The sequence below is a fragment of the Carex rostrata genome, chromosome 24 (genome assembly GCF_964058835.1).
Source record: "Carex rostrata chromosome 24, lpCarRost1.2, whole genome shotgun sequence".
In the NCBI taxonomy this organism is placed as follows: Eukaryota; Viridiplantae; Streptophyta; class Magnoliopsida; order Poales; family Cyperaceae; genus Carex; species Carex rostrata.
In genome coordinates this window covers 3,674,084-3,694,042 of record NC_135941.1, presented here as the reverse complement: position 1 = coordinate 3,694,042, position 19,959 = coordinate 3,674,084, and the positions used below count along the sequence as shown (strand labels likewise).

The 19,959-nt window shown below is 34.1% G+C and overlaps 2 protein-coding genes and 1 long non-coding RNA gene across 4 annotated transcripts; 1 reads left to right on the top strand and 2 right to left on the bottom strand.

The window, feature by feature from the left end:
* The first annotated feature begins 1,403 nt into the window (after positions 1 to 1,403).
* LOC144575316 (ARM repeat superfamily protein) lies at positions 1,404 to 14,557 on the top strand. The gene is made up of 31 exons (XM_078325411.1): positions 1,404 to 1,608; positions 2,056 to 2,253; positions 2,502 to 2,683; positions 2,957 to 3,077; positions 3,371 to 3,583; positions 3,822 to 4,038; positions 4,370 to 4,515; positions 4,671 to 4,828; positions 4,943 to 5,092; positions 5,170 to 5,218; positions 5,399 to 5,590; positions 5,959 to 6,141; positions 6,418 to 6,569; positions 6,801 to 6,927; positions 7,143 to 7,292; positions 7,775 to 7,843; positions 8,084 to 8,220; positions 8,449 to 8,566; positions 8,902 to 9,036; positions 9,382 to 9,581; positions 9,918 to 10,065; positions 10,553 to 10,690; positions 11,120 to 11,194; positions 11,601 to 11,948; positions 12,968 to 13,035; positions 13,123 to 13,174; positions 13,255 to 13,344; positions 13,416 to 13,444; positions 13,544 to 13,630; positions 13,706 to 13,827; positions 14,333 to 14,557. Exons 1-31 carry the CDS (start codon positions 1,525 to 1,527, stop codon positions 14,500 to 14,502), a joined length of 4,308 nt encoding a protein of 1,435 aa, XP_078181537.1. The 5' UTR covers positions 1,404 to 1,524; the 3' UTR covers positions 14,503 to 14,557.
* Positions 2,905 to 3,377, bottom strand: LOC144575317 (uncharacterized). Its single transcript, XR_013518385.1, has 2 exons — positions 3,234 to 3,377; positions 2,905 to 3,105 (listed from the first exon to the last, which is right to left on the bottom strand). It is a non-coding gene; the product is annotated as an uncharacterized LOC144575317 (long non-coding RNA).
* A 752-nt stretch (positions 14,558 to 15,309) lies between the features above and the next one.
* Positions 15,310 to 19,165, bottom strand: LOC144575315 (uncharacterized). Of its 2 annotated transcripts, none has more exons than XM_078325409.1 (8): positions 19,008 to 19,165; positions 18,416 to 18,528; positions 17,752 to 17,823; positions 17,465 to 17,500; positions 16,530 to 16,575; positions 16,307 to 16,394; positions 16,154 to 16,211; positions 15,310 to 15,627 (listed from the first exon to the last, which is right to left on the bottom strand). In XM_078325409.1, the coding sequence occupies exons 1-8, from the start codon at positions 19,084 to 19,086 to the stop codon at positions 15,577 to 15,579; spliced, it is 543 nt and encodes a 180-aa protein (XP_078181535.1). In that variant the 5' UTR covers positions 19,087 to 19,165; the 3' UTR covers positions 15,310 to 15,576. The 2 variants fall into 2 exon arrangements, with proteins under 2 accessions (XP_078181535.1, XP_078181536.1); XM_078325410.1 differs by having other exon boundaries at positions 19,037 to 19,144.
* Positions 19,166 to 19,959: the final 794 nt, after the last annotated feature.

The window sequence follows — 19,959 nt, the reverse complement described above, 5'->3', positions numbered from 1 at the left end:
TACTCTATTTTAAAACTTTTCTAAATTATTCTACACTATTTTGCAACTTTCTAAATTATTTGGGCTACTATTTTAAAATTTTCTATACCGTTTTGAATTTTCTAAATTGAACAAAACCATTTTCATGACAATTAATATTTATCTATTTAAAAAATTAATATTTATCGAATTTAATAATTAAATAGACAATTCCATAAAATAATAAAAAAATTATAATAAATTCACAAAAGAGAAAAAAATGTTTAATTTAAACACAAAATAATAAAAAAGTTGAATAAATTGACAAAAGTTTCTAAAATGTCTAATTTAAACTTTTCATTTTCATAGTTTATTTTGTATGCATTAATTTATCTTACAAAAAAAAAAATTCTCTCATAACAATTCAATATTTATCAAAATAAAAAATAAATAGAACAAACCATTGTTGCAATTATGCACCTTTTAAATTATTTTGATCCCGGATATTATTCGAGTTTCAAATAAATTTCAAATAAATATTCTAATAATTTTCAAAATAAATATTTCAAATATATTTCAAATAAGTTTAAACAACCTAAACAAATTTCAAATAATTCTAAACAATGATAATTAATATAACAAACTATTTTAATAATTTTTAAATAAAAAAAAACCTGATCTGCTTGGAGACCTTCTCTTCTCTCTTCCCTTCTCCCCGCGTTTCACCGAAAAATGTCTGCTGATTCAAACTCCTCAGTCCCGCAACTCAGCTATATTGAATTCAGCCACGGGTCTACAGTAAATGCCACGCGTCCGCACCCCATTGCATGCACCCCACGCGGAAAAAAAAAAACGACATGTCCGGTTAACCATTAACCGGACTGAGGAGTTGCCACGCGTCGAAGCCCCACGCTGCATGCCCCCCCACGAGTCGAAGCCCCACGGTGCATGCCCCCCACGCGGGAAAAAAAAAATAAAACCTTTCCGGTTACCAGTTAACCGGACCAATAAATTCTTTCCGGTTAGTAGTTAACCGGACCCAAAACTTCCGGTTATTGGTTAACCGGTCCCGAATATTTGCGGTTAACCGTGAACCGGTTAATTTTAACGGGTCTGGGAACCGGGTAACCGGAAATTTTGTTTTTGTTCGGTTATCCGTTAACCGGTTTGGATATTTTTGCATTTCCAACAACAAATTGGTTCTTTTTTAAAATTTAATTGAAATTTTGGATATATATAAAAAAATCGGCGTGAAATTCTCCGAAAAAAAAAAGAGAGAGTTACACATCCGTCTCTTATCTCTACCGTCCATCGCACCAGACCCGCATTTCAGTTGGTTAGTCTATTCTCTTTGAATAGACCACGTCCAGCCTAAACCCTTTCTTGTCAGGCGCCCAGGTGAGCGCAAAAACAAAATAAAAAATAAAAAGATCATCTCCATGGACACTTGAATCCCGCCAGGGTTTATCTGAGAACTCGAGTTATCTAGGGCTAGCTTTCGCGACCAAGGGTTTCGAATGGAGGTTGCGTAAATTACAGAAAACGAAAGATCGAGATAGCATAACAATGTCCGAGCTAACTATAGAAGAGGTGGGGAGATCACTCTCGCAACCTCGCCTCAACAAGGACACTCTAGTTAAGTTACTAAAGGTAAATTTTGCTTCAACTTGACGCGATGGCGGATTAGCTGTTACGCGGTGTTTAGTTGATCCTAATTCAAGCTTATAACAGTCAAATGGAAGCGCAAGTGAAAGAACTAATGTCTGGTTATATTTCTCTGAATGGAACTGTAATCAAGCCTATGGATGGTTTACGTTTGGTTCCCTCAAAACCAGTTTACAATAAAACGAAATACTTGAAAAAACCCTCGACAAACAAAAATGATAATGTGATACAAAAAAAAAAATGAAAACCTAAACAATTTACAAGCACCAGTGGTTACATTTCTCACTTGTCACTACCTGGTGCTAGTGACTGGTAAAATGCCAAAATCAGGGCATTGTAGTCCCTGGTTTAATATTTTTTATTTTTTCTGTGCTATATCGGAATCCTAAGTTGTAATCTCTCTCTCTCATGCACACTCACAAAAACACACAGCAAGCTGAGAGTGCGTTGTCAGTGCTGAACCAAGATTCTCAGTTACAATCCCAATTAGCCCCTCTATGCAAGTCCTTGTCAAAAAATGATTTACTTCATCACAAGGACAAGGATGTCAGACTTCTGATTGGCGTTTGTTGCAGTGAAGTTATGCGTGTTCTTGCACCTGAACCCCCTTTCAGTGATACCATACTTAAGGTAACCTTTTATTTACCAGCTGATGTAATATGAAGACATGTAATGTAGGTGGTTTGGTCGCTAATTATTGATATTATAAGATATCATTTGCAAAGACATAAATGATATATGTGTATAAATATGCAGGAGAATACAGTAAGAATGGAAACACTAAGCTGATGCCTAATGTCTTTGTTGCGTCTCTCTCTCTCTTTTCCTCCTCCCCCCAACTCTTTCTTCGAGAATGATATATGTGTATAAATATGCAGGAGATATTTAGGTTATTTATTGGAATATTTAATGACCTTGGTGACACAAAAAGCCCTTACCTTCCAAGGAGGATGAAAATAATAGAGAATGCTGCAACTCTTAAGTGCTACGTCATCCTGCTAGATATAGGCTGCGAGGACTTGGTTCTTGAACTGTTCAAGACCTTTTTTTCTGTTTTGAGGCAAGTTCTTCCTAAAACTCTTAAATGTACATACAACCTCTTCAACCGGCAACATAGCAAGTCTTACAATATAGTTAGTCAACCCAATTTTGAATTGTTATGCAACGTTGAGCCAATTTAAACTAATTTGCTATAAAATAAACTCTTAATTGTTCAACTGCCTGTAATATAGGACAATTTTAGCCTCAAGTGTATCATGTAGGCTTGATGGAAAACAAAGGGAACTCCAAAGATTAGTTTCTAAAATTAACCATATTTTTTTTCTCATTACAGCCAAGGTCACCAAAACAATGTTTTCTATGCTATGCTTTCCATCATGACTCAACTTCTAGATGAGAAAATATCTCAATCTCTTGTTGATGTCATATTGAGGAACTTAGTGAGGGAGGGAAAGGTAAACCTCTATTACTCTTGTTTATTGCCTGCAATTTTTATTGCATTTCAAAGTTAAATATGATTTCAGATATTAAATGAAATGGGCATTTTGGCCCTCTTAGGATGAATAAGTTGTTTCTGTAAACTGCACAGGGTCAGTTATTAGTTATAGTACTTGCCATTAGTAGGGTATTTCTGTCATTTTGTCCAGACTGCGGAGCTGTGATTGACCTGAATTAAGAAATAAGCCGCACATTTGCTGACAGTTTCAAAATTTGGTGCAAAAATGGCAAGCTAACTTTTTTTTTGCAGGGGAAACCATACGAGCTCGCTTCCTTGGTTGTTAAAAATTTTGAGGACAAATTGGAGCCGTTCATCAGAAGTTCTATGAGTTCTTGCTTGCGAAGTGGGAACTCTTCAGGAAAGGTGTTTGGCAAAATTCACCACCGAATTATTCTTGAAGTGTTCAGATGCTCTCCTCGAATTCTATTCTCAGTTATTCCAAACTTGATTAATGAATTAGTGGTACGCATTGCATCTCTAATGAAGCTACAAATTTTCAACTCTGTCCCTTGAAAGTTGTAAGATCTCTGTACCTGAGAACATCAAAGTACCAGGAAACTGAAGTTACACCGGCAAAGTAAGAAAAATTGGAAATTTGTTTGTCAGTACCAGATGTTAGGACCTTACTAATACAAACATTTAAAGAGTATAATAAACACATAGTAATGAATATTTAAATGTTTTCATCTTTCTGTGATAGTCTGATCATGTTGATGTGCGGGTGGAGGCAGTACGGTTGATAGGAGAGCTTGTTTCTCTTTCTAAGTTTCGCTTGGGAAAGGACTACCCCATGATTTTTGTTGAGTTCTTAGAAAGGTTTTCTGACGAATCAATGCAAGTCAGAATTGCAGCTGTAGAATGTGTTAGATCTTGTATTTTTTCGGACCCTTCTGGAGGCGAAGAATCTATTGTTCTCAGTAAGTCCATAACTTGCAATTATTTATTATTAATATTCAATTTTGGTGCAATAACTTTCTGCTGAGACCTATAAAGAAATTCTATATAAAGTAACAAGCACACAAAGGATATTGTTACAATTTGGAATTGCTAAAACATACAAACAAATTATGTATCTTTACCAGTGTGTATTACTATTAGAGTTAGTGTGTGGAAACTGCAAATAGTGCTGCTTGCATTTATGTTTTAAAACTTACATGGGCACAAGGCTATATTGTTAACTTAAGGATCCAAATGTGCAACCAACCTTAGTCACATACTGTGTCTTAACTATTGTAAAAATGTATCCAGACGCTATTGAAGGCAGATTATTAGATGCTGAAGACAAGGTGAGAATTCAGGCTGTTTCTACTGTGTGTGAATTGGCTAAATTAAGCATACAATCTTTTCCCTCAGAAGTTGTCTTGCGAGCAACTGAGCGGCTACGTGACAGGAAGGTATGATTATGGTAACTTATGATCCAACCTAAACAATTGTTATAAATGATGGTCCTCTGTCATAGAAATGATGTGGCACATGAAATACAACCTAAGCAATATACAAGCTTAATAATTTGCCTTTGCACGAGTTGAGCATTACTCTCTCTTTGTAGATTTCAGTACGAAAAAATGTCTTGCATAGCTTATTGGATCTCTATCGTTTTTATTGTGACGAGTGCTCGAAGGGCATTATTCTGATTAACTCATGTTATGAACAAATCCCGTGCAATGTTCTTCTGCTCTGTTTTGACAAAGACACTGATGCTTTCAGGTAAGTTCTATCTCCTAGAAACTCATCTCATTTTGTTCGAGAACTACATTTTAAGGGGCATAATCATAATTTATTATGACGAAATATATAAAACCTGGCTATTTTACGTCGTAGGCCAAAAATTTTGGAGCTATTGTTTGCTCAGGATCTGTTCCCACCCTCTCTCTCGCCTGAGGAAAGAGCAAGCCACTGGATTGCTTTTTACTCCCTCTTCATACAACCTCATATTAAGGTGTTTAGTACGATTCTTTCTCAGAAAAAGAGGTACTTGTGCTGTTACTTCATCCTTTTACCGCTTTTTCTTCCTCCCCTTTCCCCTTGCCCTAACAGTTTTCATACAGGTTGCATTCAGAGATGCAAACATACTTGGCTCTTCGACTACAAGCAAAGGTCTGTCAATTTTTCTGTATATAACATTTTTGTATTGTTGAAGTTCTGTTAGGTTGGCTAATTCTACGAAGAGAAATAGGAATTAATTTTGTACATGTTTAAAAATAGATCGCAGTGTTTTGCATATCCTTTGTCCGGTTGTTCCTTTATTTAGTTAGATTATTATTTGTTCTTTTCTAGGACCATTTGTCAGAAGAAGCACAGAATAAGATTTTATCATGCTTCACTAAGATGTCATGCCACTTTCCGGATGCTTCTAAAGCTGTCGAATTGTTCCATAGCTTGCATCGGATGAAGGATAAGAACATTTTCAAGGATTTACAGGACTTGTGCGATGAATCCAGCACTTTAGTTAGTGCAAAATCAACACGTGTAAGTGGATAACTTCCCCCCTCCAAAAAAAAGAAAAAAGAAGAAGAAGAAAGGAAGTCACTAAAAGAGAAGAAAATTGAACTAAAAAGATTGTTAATCAGATGTCTGAACCCACTTTTCCCCTTTTTTCATTATAATGCTTTTATTTCTTAGGAATATGCATCTTTTTTAGACCTATCTTCTGCATTTCATTACCCTTCTATTTCTTGCTATTGTTGAACACATTGTTGGATTTTTTTTTTTTTTTTCTTAGGATTCGTTTCTGGATTGCTGTGGCATCCCTGAACACACAAAACAATATACTATTCTTTTATGCTACTTCTTTTCTTGTCTTTCACTTCGCCTAATTATTTGTTTTACACACGCAGGATTCGTTTCTGAAAAAAATAGGGAGCAAGCATCAGAGTAATAGTTTTTTCAAAGCCTTGTCGTGGAAGTGTTCACATTCTTTGCTTAATTGTGAGATTGTCCAATGCATTGTTGAGCAACTCCAGACATGCATCAGAAATAGGGAAACTAAAGATGCTGACTCTATATTTGAGCTGCTGCTTGTAAGATTTTCTCAGCCCCTGTATATCTTTTCTAGCCGGTTGTATACTAGTTCATTCTATTGCATTTCAGATTGCTTTTTTTTTTTTTACTTCTCTTTTTTATTCTGAATCAACCCAAGTCTAGACTTAACAAGGGCTTAGTTGATGTACAAAAATCAAGAAATGGCCAAATATGTACCGCAAAACCCCTATACCATACAAGGTCTGGTGCCAATCCTTCCTTATAGTTTATTATATAATTGTAAATGATAGTGGTGTGTTCAATTGTATTTGCAGGCAGTGTCAACAACTTTTCCATCTTTCCTAAAACAATCAGAAGTGTACTTAGTCGACATTTTTAAGCTGATATCTGACGAGTCAAATATGACTAGTGATAAGTGTCTTCTGCTTTTAGCTAAATCGTGCCGTCATCTGTCCATTAAGCTCAGGCAAATAAACATTTTATTATTATTCTTATATATTTGGATATATTTAATTTTTCACTTGTTTTTGAGTGCTAATACTGGAAGCTACCTTATATTTGATAACTGGTAACCTGTTTTCTGGATTGAAACTTAGGGCGATGTCATATTTAAGGGCTAAAGTAGATTAAATTGAGGTATTCTTGCATGGAAGAAGGTCAATTTACCTTGTAATATACATATTTCTCTGTTGGTTTATAGTGATATCTACGAGTATTTGGAAAGAAAATGCCACGAAGGAACCCGTGCCGAAGCCAAATACGCAATCGCAGTGATTTCTTCTCTTGTGCAACCCCTTGACAAAACTTTTACTATTTTGTATAAGGTATTGACAATTCCTCTAGTAAGACTCGCTGTACTGAGCTGGTTGTCAGTTTGCTGCTCTTTTTGTTGGAAACTTGATACTGTTCTAAAACACAAAGTTTAAATAAAAAGCTCTATTCTATTTGTTAGATGCCTCAATGACTTGTATGATGCTCAGTACAGCTTTCCCGCATGTATATATGTGTTTCTTGAGTATCATTCGTATCTATTGTGCAGATAGTTAAAGATGCACTTTTTGACGGTTGCAATGTTCCCACAGCATTACAGTCCTTAGGCCAGATAGCACAATATTCTCCTCCTACATATGATAAGTATGAGAAAGAATTTGTACCGTTTATTAGGAACAAGGTCATCGTCTCTGATGAGGTAATTTTAGATTCTGATGTTATCCTTTCTGTGGCTCATGGTGAATTCTTGCGTAGCTTCTGTGGTGCATCAAAATTGAAGAAAGCCTTATTAGGGGCAGGGGCAGAGCCCGACTTTCAAGCTACGGGGGTTAAATACACAATGGGGGTTCGATCATATAAAATTTTCATACTATGCATGGGGGTCAATTTTACAGTATCCATAGCATTTTACTCTAAACTTATAGAAAATCATGTATAAGCACAGAAATTTTGAAAATGAATGAATTGACCCCATTCACTAACACTGAACCCGCCCCTGATTAGGGGAACCTGAGAATTCCTTCTAATGGGGGTTAACAAACTTTGTTGACTCTCAATCCTAATAAGTTCACAATAATTCCTCCTTGTGCAACAAAGGTTGATGATCAGAGAACCATAGATTGCTACATATTTGTTTAGAGAAATTGGAACTTTCTTTATGTTTTTATTTTCTCTGCCCAGCTTGTACCAGCATGTGAAGAATCAAGCTCTTATGAAGATGGCTTCTGCAGCCTCTCTTGCAAATATAAGGTGGGTTAGTATTGACTGGGTACAGATACATGGCTGTCATAAGTTGGTTTGTTTTGCATTGTAACAAAAAGCAATAAGTTAAATAGAAAAGAGAAAAAGACGGCTCCTTTACCATACAATTCTTGTGGGGTATAGTTTTCACAGCAACAGTGCTGGTATTCCATAAATGGTAGCTTACCGGTCCAAGTGGCCAAGATGATATTTTTTTTCTTTTTAGAAAGCATGTTAGCTGTAATGCAGATTTATGGGGTTAAAGCGCTTGTGAAGAGTTATCTGCCAGAGAAGTCATCTGATGTGCGGCAACAGATAAATGAAGTATTTAATATTCTATCAGGCATAATTCTAGAAGAAGGCATTTTCAAATCAATTGGTAAAAGGTGCCCCCCCTCTCCTCTTTTTAAAACTTTTTAAAGTTATTTATGGTACAGAATGATTGGTTGTTGACGTTGTTGTCTAACTTGAACATTAATTTATGGTACAGAAAGTTTTGGCTGTTGACCTTGTCGTATGTATGCTCATGTTGAAAATGGTTTCTTTGATTTAAATATGCTACAATGAAAGATTTTTTCATTGGTTTATTTTCTTTTGATTTTATTAAATTGTAGTGAATATGACAAGCCTTACCTAAGAGAAGTGGCTGCGAAATCTATTTTGAAATTAGCGACTAGATGGGATTCCTACATCTCGCCGAAACTTTTTTGCTTAACAATCCTGAGGGCTAAGGTGTGTATATTTTAGGACTCAAATTTTCCATTGAAATTTTCTATACCGGATCAAAACATTGTACCAGCTGGTGCTAGTACCATACACGTGAGGCCTAGTTTCTTTTATTCTGCATCTTAACTTTTCTGTTGTGCTGTATTACACAATTGAGGTACATATAAAGTCAATTGAACAGTTGAGTGTATGGCGAGGCCAAGTGTGATATGTGAAGTTCGGTTTAACAATTTTAGCATATTTTTAATACAGCACTAATTACGGTTTGCTATGGTAAATGTGGTTTTATGTTAAAAAAGACTGCAAATAATTCCCCCTTTTTATCCTGAATGTTTTTATAGGATCCGGCCAGTACTGTGCGCATATCCTTTATGAAGAAGCTGTACATCCTCCTAAATGAAAACAAGCTTCCCAACAAATATGCTTGTGCTTTTGCATTGGCGTCAATGGATTCTGTTGGAGATATTCGTAATGATGTGTGTCACCTTTACAAGCTCAATAATATATAATGTTTTTTTTTTCTGTAAAATTTCACATAATACTGAAGATTGAAATAAGATTTGTAGTTGCTTTAATTGTTATCTTCCTATATATAAATTATCCACGTACTCTGCACACAGACAAATTGGTCTGGTACAGCTGTCCAAGTAGACAAGTTTGATAGAAAATGCGTCAAAAATGTCGAAGTCAAATAAAAGAATTCAAAGAGCCAAAACTGGTGATAACTGTAATTTATAGTCCTTTTATGTTGCTTAGAATTGTTTATTCTTCTAGTGTAAATTTATCTTATCTATTATTCTATTTTTTTTTCCTACTTGCAGGCAAAAAGATTCATGACTGAGGTCTTAAAGAAACTGGGGGAAAAATATCTAACCAGTCAAAGAAACTCGGCGACAGAAAAAGAAAAATTAACAAATCACCCGGCATATATTGTTGTTTACTTGGTCCATGTTCTTGTGCATTTGGAGGATTTTCCATCTGATGATTCTCTAGATGAAGGTGCCTATGCAGAATTTTCTAGGTACCTGTTTAATTTTTTTTTTTCATTTTGTATACTTTGTTACTTTTTCATCTTTCAGCATAGTACAATTTGAGGTACATGTTTCTGCTAGTTAGATTTTATGTCCAGGCAACAGACTCGGTACAACTTGAGTTGTATGTAGCAATGTATGAGATTTCAATGTCTCTGTCTTAATTGGAATTGAGCAAAATCTCACTTCAGACCAAACCATTGACTGTAGAAAATCAAAAGATGAGAAGTATTAGTTTTGCATCTAATGTGAGGGTCCACAGAGATTTTATTCTAGGAATACATTAATATGTTTTAATTCCTTTTCTCTCTTGTTTTCAAATGCAGTCCATTAATTGTGCTCCTGAAAGCATTGCTTGGATCAGATATTTTAGATGGCATTGAAAATGGAGTTGATAGCATAGCATTATTTCTTGTGGGCATATTTTCTGCTATGTTGAAAGCTGAAGATGCTATTGACAATAGCAGTACTCCAGTAAGTAGTCCCTTTTCTCTTCATTCAATCTCCTCTGGTAACCTTTTTTACTTCTTCTTGTAGGAGTAATTGCATCAACCACTGCTAATAATGCTCAGTCTCAGTACAAGATCTCTTATATGGATTCATTCCATTTTAATTGGAATATTTTTTTATGTAGGAGGAATTTGTACTGTTATCTACAAAATTCCTTCACTTAGCTTTAGTTTTCCATTTTTTCTAGACTTGGTTCCATGTTTCTTGGTTAAATTTTTCTTGAGTTCTCCAAGCAGATTGTGTTAACTTTTTGTCATATACCTCAAATCTGGCTCTCAGTAAGTGCTCATGGCTGATGCACTTAGACCTTCTCAAATTTTGCACCATTTGGTTGATCCTTGCACCAGACAGTCAATGTGCACCTTTTAGGCCCATTACCACATCAGTGTAGTATAATGGGACCATGTTCTCTTGTCTGAGAAGTTAAAATTTGTATTTCTTATTGATGCAGAAATTACATAAATTGGCAAAAATTGGCTTTCTTGCGACAAAAGAACTAAGTAAGGGCTGCAAGATGTCGTCAGACTCTCTAGTAATTTTGTTGCCCTCTTCCTATTATAAGGCTTGTAAACCTGAAAGTTATGCTGAGGTAATTTTGCTTTCTCTTTTGCTTTAAGTCTGCCCCTCCAAACCATTAAACTTTCATATGCTTGATAACCCTTGATTCGCATCTCTTTCCCAAGATGATCAAATTACCCTTACCTCTTTCACTTTTTTTCCTCACAATTTCGTTCTTACTTATCTAATATCTTAAAAGACATGCATACCCTATAAAACATGAAACGTATACGCATTTGCATCATTCCTCTACTGTCCTCCTTGCTCCTTTCTAACTATCTCTCTTCAGAAGTATGAGGATGAAGGTTGTTCCATACTTCTAAGAAATCAGGGGAAAGGCTGGGGGCATTTAGATATTTTTTCATTTCTTAGAAGTAGATGTATTTTATTTCTGAACTTCTTTTTTTTTGTAGTTAAATTCTTTTGGAAAAATGTTGACTGTTGGCTATTTTATATTTAGGAAAACGCCTACATCAATATCATTGATGGGAGCTTTGTCAAGAGAATCCTTCAAGCTCATGAAATCTCTACTCAGGTTTAGTGTTGCTTTTGTTTCAATTGCTAAGATGACCTTTTTTCCTTCTTCCATCTTTCAAATAAAAAGCGGCATTATTTGGGTCACCTAATTTCATTTAGAACAAAAGAAAACAAGCTTTTGCAATAGGGTGATCTCAATCTAGCTGGCTTGGATTCTCCAGTACCAGTATCGCTAAAATCTAGCCAGTATCATATATGCAAATAGCTTATCAGTCAACTTACAAACCAAAATATCCTCAAAAGCACTGGTAAAGCCCAGGCAAGGTAAGATAAGACCCAGAAACTACCACAATGCAAAGAAATGCATAAAAACAAAAGCATATTACAATTCTTTTTAGTAATTATTTTGCCTTATAAAAAATGACCGATTACAGCTTTGTCACATAATCATTTCAATTAATCAGACCTCCAGTGAATTGGTGGTGAAAACTCAATCTAAAGCAAAGACCAGTAGATCATCAGGCTCTCAGAACAAACCTTTAGATGCCGGAGCACCAAAAACTCATTCCAGAAAAAGAACTGAAAGTTCTGATAGAAGCGATAAAAATGAAAACAATTCACAAAAGGACAAGGTGTCTTCGTGCGGATCAGGCGGTGCCAATCCTGTGATCGTAAATTCTCAATGCTTGACTGGGACTGAATCAGGCTCTGTTTCTCGGATAGAAAATGAAAATCCTCCAGTTAAGAAGAGAAATTGCATGAAGACCTTCCAAGCCGGAATGGAAAATCCTAATCATAGCAAGGATTGCATAGTAAGTGGAATTGCCTTTTTTGTTTGTAAGAACTTGGTCACTGTTTTCTTTGTTGAGGTTTGGTTTCTGTTTAGTTGGGATCTATGAATAGAAATCTAATAGCAAATTGAGGAGGGTTGAAATGCCTCATGTCTTTCATGCCTCAAATCCTTACCTCCATTTTCAATGTCCGAAAAGTCCATCTGAACCGCTCAACATGATCTCTATGTTAAAATGTGCTTGGAGACCAAATTTTATATTATTTAGATAGGTAAAAATCACTGTTTTTGGTTGGTCCAGAATCTTGTGAAAACCAGTGGTTTTGTACCTATCGAAAAAAATAGTTTAAATTTTCCAACAATATATAAAATTTGGTCTCCAAGCACATTTTAATACGGAATCATGTTGAGCGGTTCGGATAGACTGTTCAGACTTTGAAAACTGAGATCAGGATATGAGGTATGAATGAGGCGTGAAGGACAAACATTTGAACCCACCTACGGCAAATTAACTTCTATAAATTAATAAAGAGGGTTCAAATGCCTCCATTTTTTAATTTTCTAATAACAATAATTATACAGTTTATATGCCAAAATAAAACCATTAAATGCGATCTATGTTATTTTCTTTGTATGCACATAATATTTTTTTTTACTTTTTGGTTCTGTTTTATGTAAATCAATTAGTTGAAAAATCAACGTAAGGAATCATCAACATCAGTGCATTTTTGTAAGCTTTTGATAACAATCAAAGCAAAGTTGAAATATCACTTTTACATGTGCATAGAGAATATGATGTAGATCATATCTAATGGTTTTATTTGGAGTTTTGGACAAATAAGTTTCAAATTTGAGTTACTAAAATTGTAATATGGAGAGACAAAAAATGGAGGCATTTCAACAATCGATTAAAGTTCATTGGACAATGAAAGCTTCAAGAAATTTTAAACTATGAAAACCAAGTGCATAAATTATTATCAACCCCTTTTTATGTTAGCCTAAGAATAAATGTATATTTTATACATTTTGTTTATATACTAGGAAAAGCTAGGCTCAGGTGAAGGACTTGTGGGCCGAAGAATCAAAGTATGGGATCCTTTTGACATGCGGTAAGATCTCTCAAGGACATGAAACATATCTGTAAATACACAATGATTGATTTTTTTTCTTAAATGCCATTTTTGTTCTTATTCCAGTTATAGCTGTGGAACTGTCAGATCCTTTTATTCTCAAAACTCATGCCATGAGGTACTTAAGTTCTTTTGATATATATTGATTTCATTCTTCGAGACGTGCCAATTTCTACTTGCTAACTCTTATATTTGTAGATTGTATTTGATGGTGGTGAAAAAGATTTGATCATACTAGGGGATGAGAAGTGGGAAATTCTTGAAGATACTTCAGCTCTTAAAGATGAGGTTCGCATCTTTTTGTCTATGTTGTGTCTAAGAGAGCAAAATGTTGACATCCTTTTGTTTATTCCTTTCAGGACTTGTCGAAATTCTGTCCCAAAGACTGGTAAGCAGTTTAAATTTAGTTTTGAAAATATTTAATTTTTATTTTTTTTATAAAGTTGACGTAATACCTTTTCTTTAATTTTCTATGATGATTTTTCAGTAGCTCCAAAAAAACTCTGGGAAAAAATGTGTCTGATCCTTCCAAGTCAAGAACTCTCAGCAACAGGGAAGCATGTAGAATAGAAAGGTATGACACACGCAAACAAAGAACTTAGGTTTATGTCATTACAAATTCACACATCTTACATAATGCTGAATATAGGTCAGAGTCTTCTAATAGCATTGGCGAAGCTGCTACTCAAAGTAATGCAGATGAGTCAGGAAAGCAGTGTTCTTCTTCTGATGAAGCTTTAATTCATCTGAAGAAAAAAAAGGTTCCTTCAGGTAATTTTTTATTTTTTATTTTCTTTGCTAGTCATTCTTCATCGAGAGAGTTTCCTTTTTGTGTGTGTTTTGAAGAAAATGGCCAAAGCCATCTGATGCCATAACGTAAAATATAGTTTTTTGACAAAGTCCCTAAAAACAGAAGTGATAATTACCAAGTACCCAACTTAACATATCTTAAATATCATTTGTTCCTGCTGGATTAATATTTTAATTTTTTAAAATTTCCATTTTTTTTCTGCTTGAGATTGGACTACAGTTCCTTTTTGTTCTCCATCATAAAACTAGGTGATCAAAGAGGTGAAAAATTCCATATTTTAAAGACATTATCTTTAATTTATTTATTCATTTTATTTATTTTATGGCAGGTTTGAGTAGCAAGGCAGTGACCTCCTCATTACCAAAGGTCTTACACTTACAGGCTTGAGGATTGTTTTATCTTTACTTTTTATAATTTTCTTTTCCATTAATTAACAAGCCTTTCATGTTTTTGCATTGCTTTCAGGGCAGAAGAGCTCGAAAAAGGGGATAGGCATTACAATTAAGCTAACTCAACGAATGAAAGCAGTTAATGATAAACTATTGTATATTTTTTTACCTAAGATTTTTATAGCATTATACGATACATTGTCAATATCTTTCTCCCGGTTTAGGAAAACTTGCCTTAAAATATAGGATATTAGATGTTTTGATGTACAAAATGGTACACAGTTTATAGCATGGCTTGCCGACCTCATTTTATTGTTAGTTTTTTTTTTATGTTTGTTGTTATAATTAAACAACTTGTGCAATATCTCGTTTTTTGGCTAACATTAAAAAAGCGAATAAAAATTACAACAAAACATGATAATTAGAACCGATTTTAGGCATAACCACATACAAAATGATGTGTCAAATTAACGTTCATCAATATGTTTGAAAGAATAATGTCAGGCTGGATTATTCTCTCGTGGACGTGAATTTTGAGGGACTTGTTTGCTTTTATTATTATGTTGTTAACGCATACAGCTATTTGATTGGGCAATTTTGTTAGCAAGCTTTTGGCACTAAATCAATGTTCCCGCTTAGACCAGTTTTCAGAGTTTTGCTTGCAACCAGGATAATTTAGAAATGGAAAAATAGAAGGTTTAAATCGATCCAGGCACACACCAGTTGTGCAACGTCAGATTAATTTATTTTTCTTTTTCTGTTTTTTTTTTTGCCATAAAAGATGAAATCACATGGGAAATTCTAGTTGCTCGAGCAAAGCCTTGACTACCCATTATTGTGCTTCGTTTATTTATTTCAAATATTAGTTTAGAACCAAGATTCTTAAGCTCGTCCAAATGTTATCTAATAGACTTGTCGACTGGCCTTTACAACAAACTGTATTTAGAGTTGCGTGGGCATCCCATGCAATTGGAGCACAGCCACATACGGTAGTCGGATCTACAACAAATCATAACAATAGTTCTACAACCCCATATATTAATGACACCTACTACCTTCTAATCTTCTCAGTTTGGTGAATTGAAACGATACTGCATCCTTTTTATGCCAATTACATACGATCAATCTTAACCTTGACCTGACAAATGCTAGACAATTTGAACTCCTTTGAGCCAGCACAAGTAACATGCTCAAAAGAAAGGGCTAAAGCTTACCATTCTATGTCTGATAACAAAAATATATAAAAAATTGCTTCTCTAAAGTACTGCAAAATTGTCAAGTCAACGTAACAGTAATAATCACAGAAGGCTCCAATAATGATCAGTCCTTTGAGGTTATGACCAGCAGCCCCAGTGCCCCAATTAGCAAGTACTGAAATAAGACAGTATGCCAGTAAGTGCTTGTATTAATGCAACAATTTTAAAGGTAAACTTGTAAAAAGAGGAATAACCTTTTTCAAAGGCAAACCTATACACCATTTCAAATTTATGAAAATTACCATGTCTAAATTTGCAAAAAAAAGTGAAATTATTTTGTCAGCCTGATTTACTGTACACCATTTCAAATTTATGAAATTACCAGGCCTAAATTTGCAAAAAAGTGAAATTATTTCATCAGCCTGACTTCAAAATATAAAATTACAACACAGCCCTTTTCTCCTGATTTCTTTTAAATACTGTTCTCTCATTTCTTGTTCATTTGTTCAAAGATGTATAGTAAGTAGGGAAGTTGGGCATTAGAGACAAGTCAGGTGGAGTGGTGTTTTAACAGTTTACGGGGTATTATTTTATATCTTCTTTTGTCTATCAATTATATGTTAACATTTTGCAGGGTTAAACATGAAATTTCTCTTATGAAACTTGTATTCCTTAGTTCAGACTTCGGGCTCATAGCTCACCTTAACAAGTGGTTTCTCCGTCATGATAATTGTAACCCACCCAACATATGGCAAATACCTATTTCTCAAAAGCCAATCAGATATTAGTACTTAATATTTATCAATTCATCGTTAGTCAATGAAAGACATGATTTATATAATATATGCACTAACCCAACAGCCCGGCCCATGATGTGATGCTGTTGAAGCCACAGTTGGCCTTGCGCGTAAAGAAGGCGATCATCTCCAAAATTATTATCACCTCAAATACAGAAAACAAAAATAAGGGGGAGATACATTTAGTATCAAAATGGAGTTAGGCATGAGTATTATACCTAGCGTTAGTAACAGCATTAAGAAACAGATTTGAAATGAAAGGAACAATTTTGATATATACCTTTAGTAAGGATGTCAACTTCTCCAGTGTCTTGCCGTTCATGAAGCTACAAAGTATATTAAAATTTAAATTGGGCTTTCTTCAGTCATTATCTTAAACTAAATAAGCAAAGTTGAGGTATCAAATACTCACCATCTGGTTGCCGCATCATGCCCATTACTCATTTTTGTGTTATAATTCAAAATTAAACTTCCAAATAATAAAACTTGATTATTCATCTAGTTCTACTTACCAGTAACACATATATGTCAATAATTGTTAAATTAATTCCACTTAGTATAAGAACAAGAGGCATAAAAATCAATAGTTTGGTTGCAATTATTTTGGTGCATTGATACCCAACTCTTGATCTTGTAAAGAACAAACTGTAAATTTTACAATTTTGGACATGAATGCATTGCTTTTTTAAAGTGGGCAAGATCAGTGATTCAAATTGTTGTATCTGAATTTGGATTGGTAATACAAAATTGAAAAATGGGCATGATGGTAAAATAGCTGGTTTTGATCCCTCTTTAAGTAAATGCTAAAATATAAAAGTAGTGTCAATGTGTCATCTAAAATATAAAAGTAGTATCAATGTGTCATGCTTACAACCTGGTTTTAAATGCAAATTGATACACATTGCAACAATAATTAAAATCCTGGTTTATATCAAGAAGTATTTATTAATTTCAGTCTTCAATTCCACGTTGCACTCCACCCCCACCAACCTTAAAACTCACTTGTTGCACTTAACCTGAGAAAATCTAGCGTAAAAGGGTAATTTACATGAAGTAGGTCGTTCAACCTATTATATTTCACGAATGCATGTTTTGGGGTTCATGTGCAAAGACTAATAACTTCAGGGTTGCAGTGCTCTCCTCAACCATTTTATTTTTTACATTAACAACAGAACTCTCAAGCCCCTTGTATAAAAATGAAGCTAGATTAGTTACCTTGATTACACGATGCACAATCGGGATCTCTCTCCCCTGAAAGTGGTAAATAACAAGCACGAATAATTAGTGGATCGATATTCTAATTACTCACAATGAAACAAATAATATAGCACCAGAAATAAATTCTTATGGCTTGACTGAAGTGACAAACAGCATTAGTAATCTTATATTTCTTTGTTTGTAGTTTCATCCGGTTGAAGGAGTATCAATTTCAGGATTTGAATAGGTTAGTTATGAGAATTAATTCTATAATGAGAAACATGCGATGTAGATGAGAAAGTTACATCAACGTTGAAAACAACTATTTCACCAGTACGAATCGGATCGTTACTCATGTGCAAGAACAGTATATCACCCTGCAAAAATAACAAAGAATCAGTTATAAAATACAAACATAAGAACTAAAGCAGAATTTAAAAAAAAACACCTTATTCAATGTCCCACGCTGATCTAATCATTGAAATGATAATGTAATAAAACGAATATCAAGGGCTTAACTACTTGGATATTTAACAAAGAGTGAGGCTATGGTACTATGCATAGCGCAGATTGGTCCGTACTACGATCAATATTTTTGTTTTAAGGTCCAAATAGTTGATTTGAACCGTTCAACATGTTCTCCTTATGAAAATGTACTTGCACACTATATTTTATGTTTTTTTTTTTTTACTATTTTCTTATATAAGTAGAAAATCTCTATTTCTGAATGGTCTAGAATTTTTAGATCAAGTGATTTTCTACCTATCTAAAAAGTAGTTAAAATATTTTTATGTTGAACGGTTCAGATCGATTGTTTGGACTTCGAAAATAGAGATATGCATCCATAGTACGGACCATTATGCGCAATGCATAGTACCATAGCCTCACTCTTTAACAAATTATGATTTGGCTGAATTCAAGTAAGAAAAGATACATTACTGGGAAATGGAAAAAAAAAAAAAAACTGACCCTCTTAAACCCAGGTTCCATACTTCCAGATAGAACAACAACAACTGGTGACTCACTTCCTGTTAAACACATCAAACCTTTCCATATTATCAGTGCCGATGTCACAATCATCCCTGAAAGTTATTTTATTTCACATCAATTACAAAACATAAAACTCTTTTGAAACTTTTTTCTGAGAGGATAAAAACAGAACAATAAACTTCTATTCATTTTATTCATTTTATTCCTCCAATCTAAGTAATTCTAACTAAGAGTAACAAATTACGAAACAATGGACGGGACTAAGAAATACTAGCTACTACCAAGCCTTCTTGATAAATAAATCATCACAAACCAGTAACTACAATGTGTAACACAAACGCTTCATTTGAAGGGTGCTCCCGCAATCTTAGAATACAGTCAATACAGTACTAAACTACTAATTTCGTAATTGATCCTCTAGAAATTATTCCAGCTACTATACCTTTAAAAACTAAACTTCGCATATCAAGACGACGTTAGGAAGCAATTTTATACTCTTGAAAACGCTAAAATACCTCCCCGAGCACAAAAAGAAAAGGAAATGTGATTATAAGATGAGATGATAACGGACCCAAACTGACGATCTGAGTGAGAACCTGCCTGATCTGGAGAGAACGGATCGACTCGATCGAATCCCCAAAAAACCCCATTTTTCTTCACCTTCTTGTTTCTCCTTCTCCTCTCTCCTTCGATCTCCTCTTCGTTGGGACGATAGGTTCTCACTCCTGCGACTTGCGAGAGAGTGGGGGACGAATAGGTTGAATTGGGCCGGGCCGGATGGATCCGAAGAGGTTTGGGTCGATATTTTTATAAACAACAATAGAGAGGCAATTAGGAATAAATTTCGTGGAGCTCACTAAACGTATTGATTACTGAAGTTTGATTAATTTCTGTATATTTATTGAATATTTTATTTATTTCATTTAAATTATTCTATAATTTTTTTTATTGAAAATACTAATAAAATATGCTCATTCCGTCTACAATACTAACGAAATATGTCTATCCATATTTATATTACTTAATAGAGTAATTTAATCAGATCAAATGAAAATTTTAATGGCTACATAGCGACAAATCAAATTTGTATAATCTTTGTGACAAATAACAAAGTTTAGTGACATCAGAATTTACCCGTCAATTAGTAACCACTAACCATAAAAAAAAAAAAAAAATTTACCCGTCAATTAGGAATGCCAATGATGCGCTAGGAAAGTGGAGATATTTTCATACTTATATTCATATTCAAATAATAAATTAAATTTATTTTTATTATATTTTTATTTGTTAAGTATTAGTCTTTTTTGTATTCTATTATTATTTGTTAAAGTTAACAAATAACAAACATTAAATAATTATCGAACAATTAATAGTTTATATAGTTTAACCCAAAATAGCAAAGAAATAAATGTATTAAACACATAACATCATAAAAAATATGTTATGAACATCAACATCCCAACAACTCAAATAAGATTCTAAATAATTGTTAACTACTTTTTAGAAATTAAAATCTCTAAAGT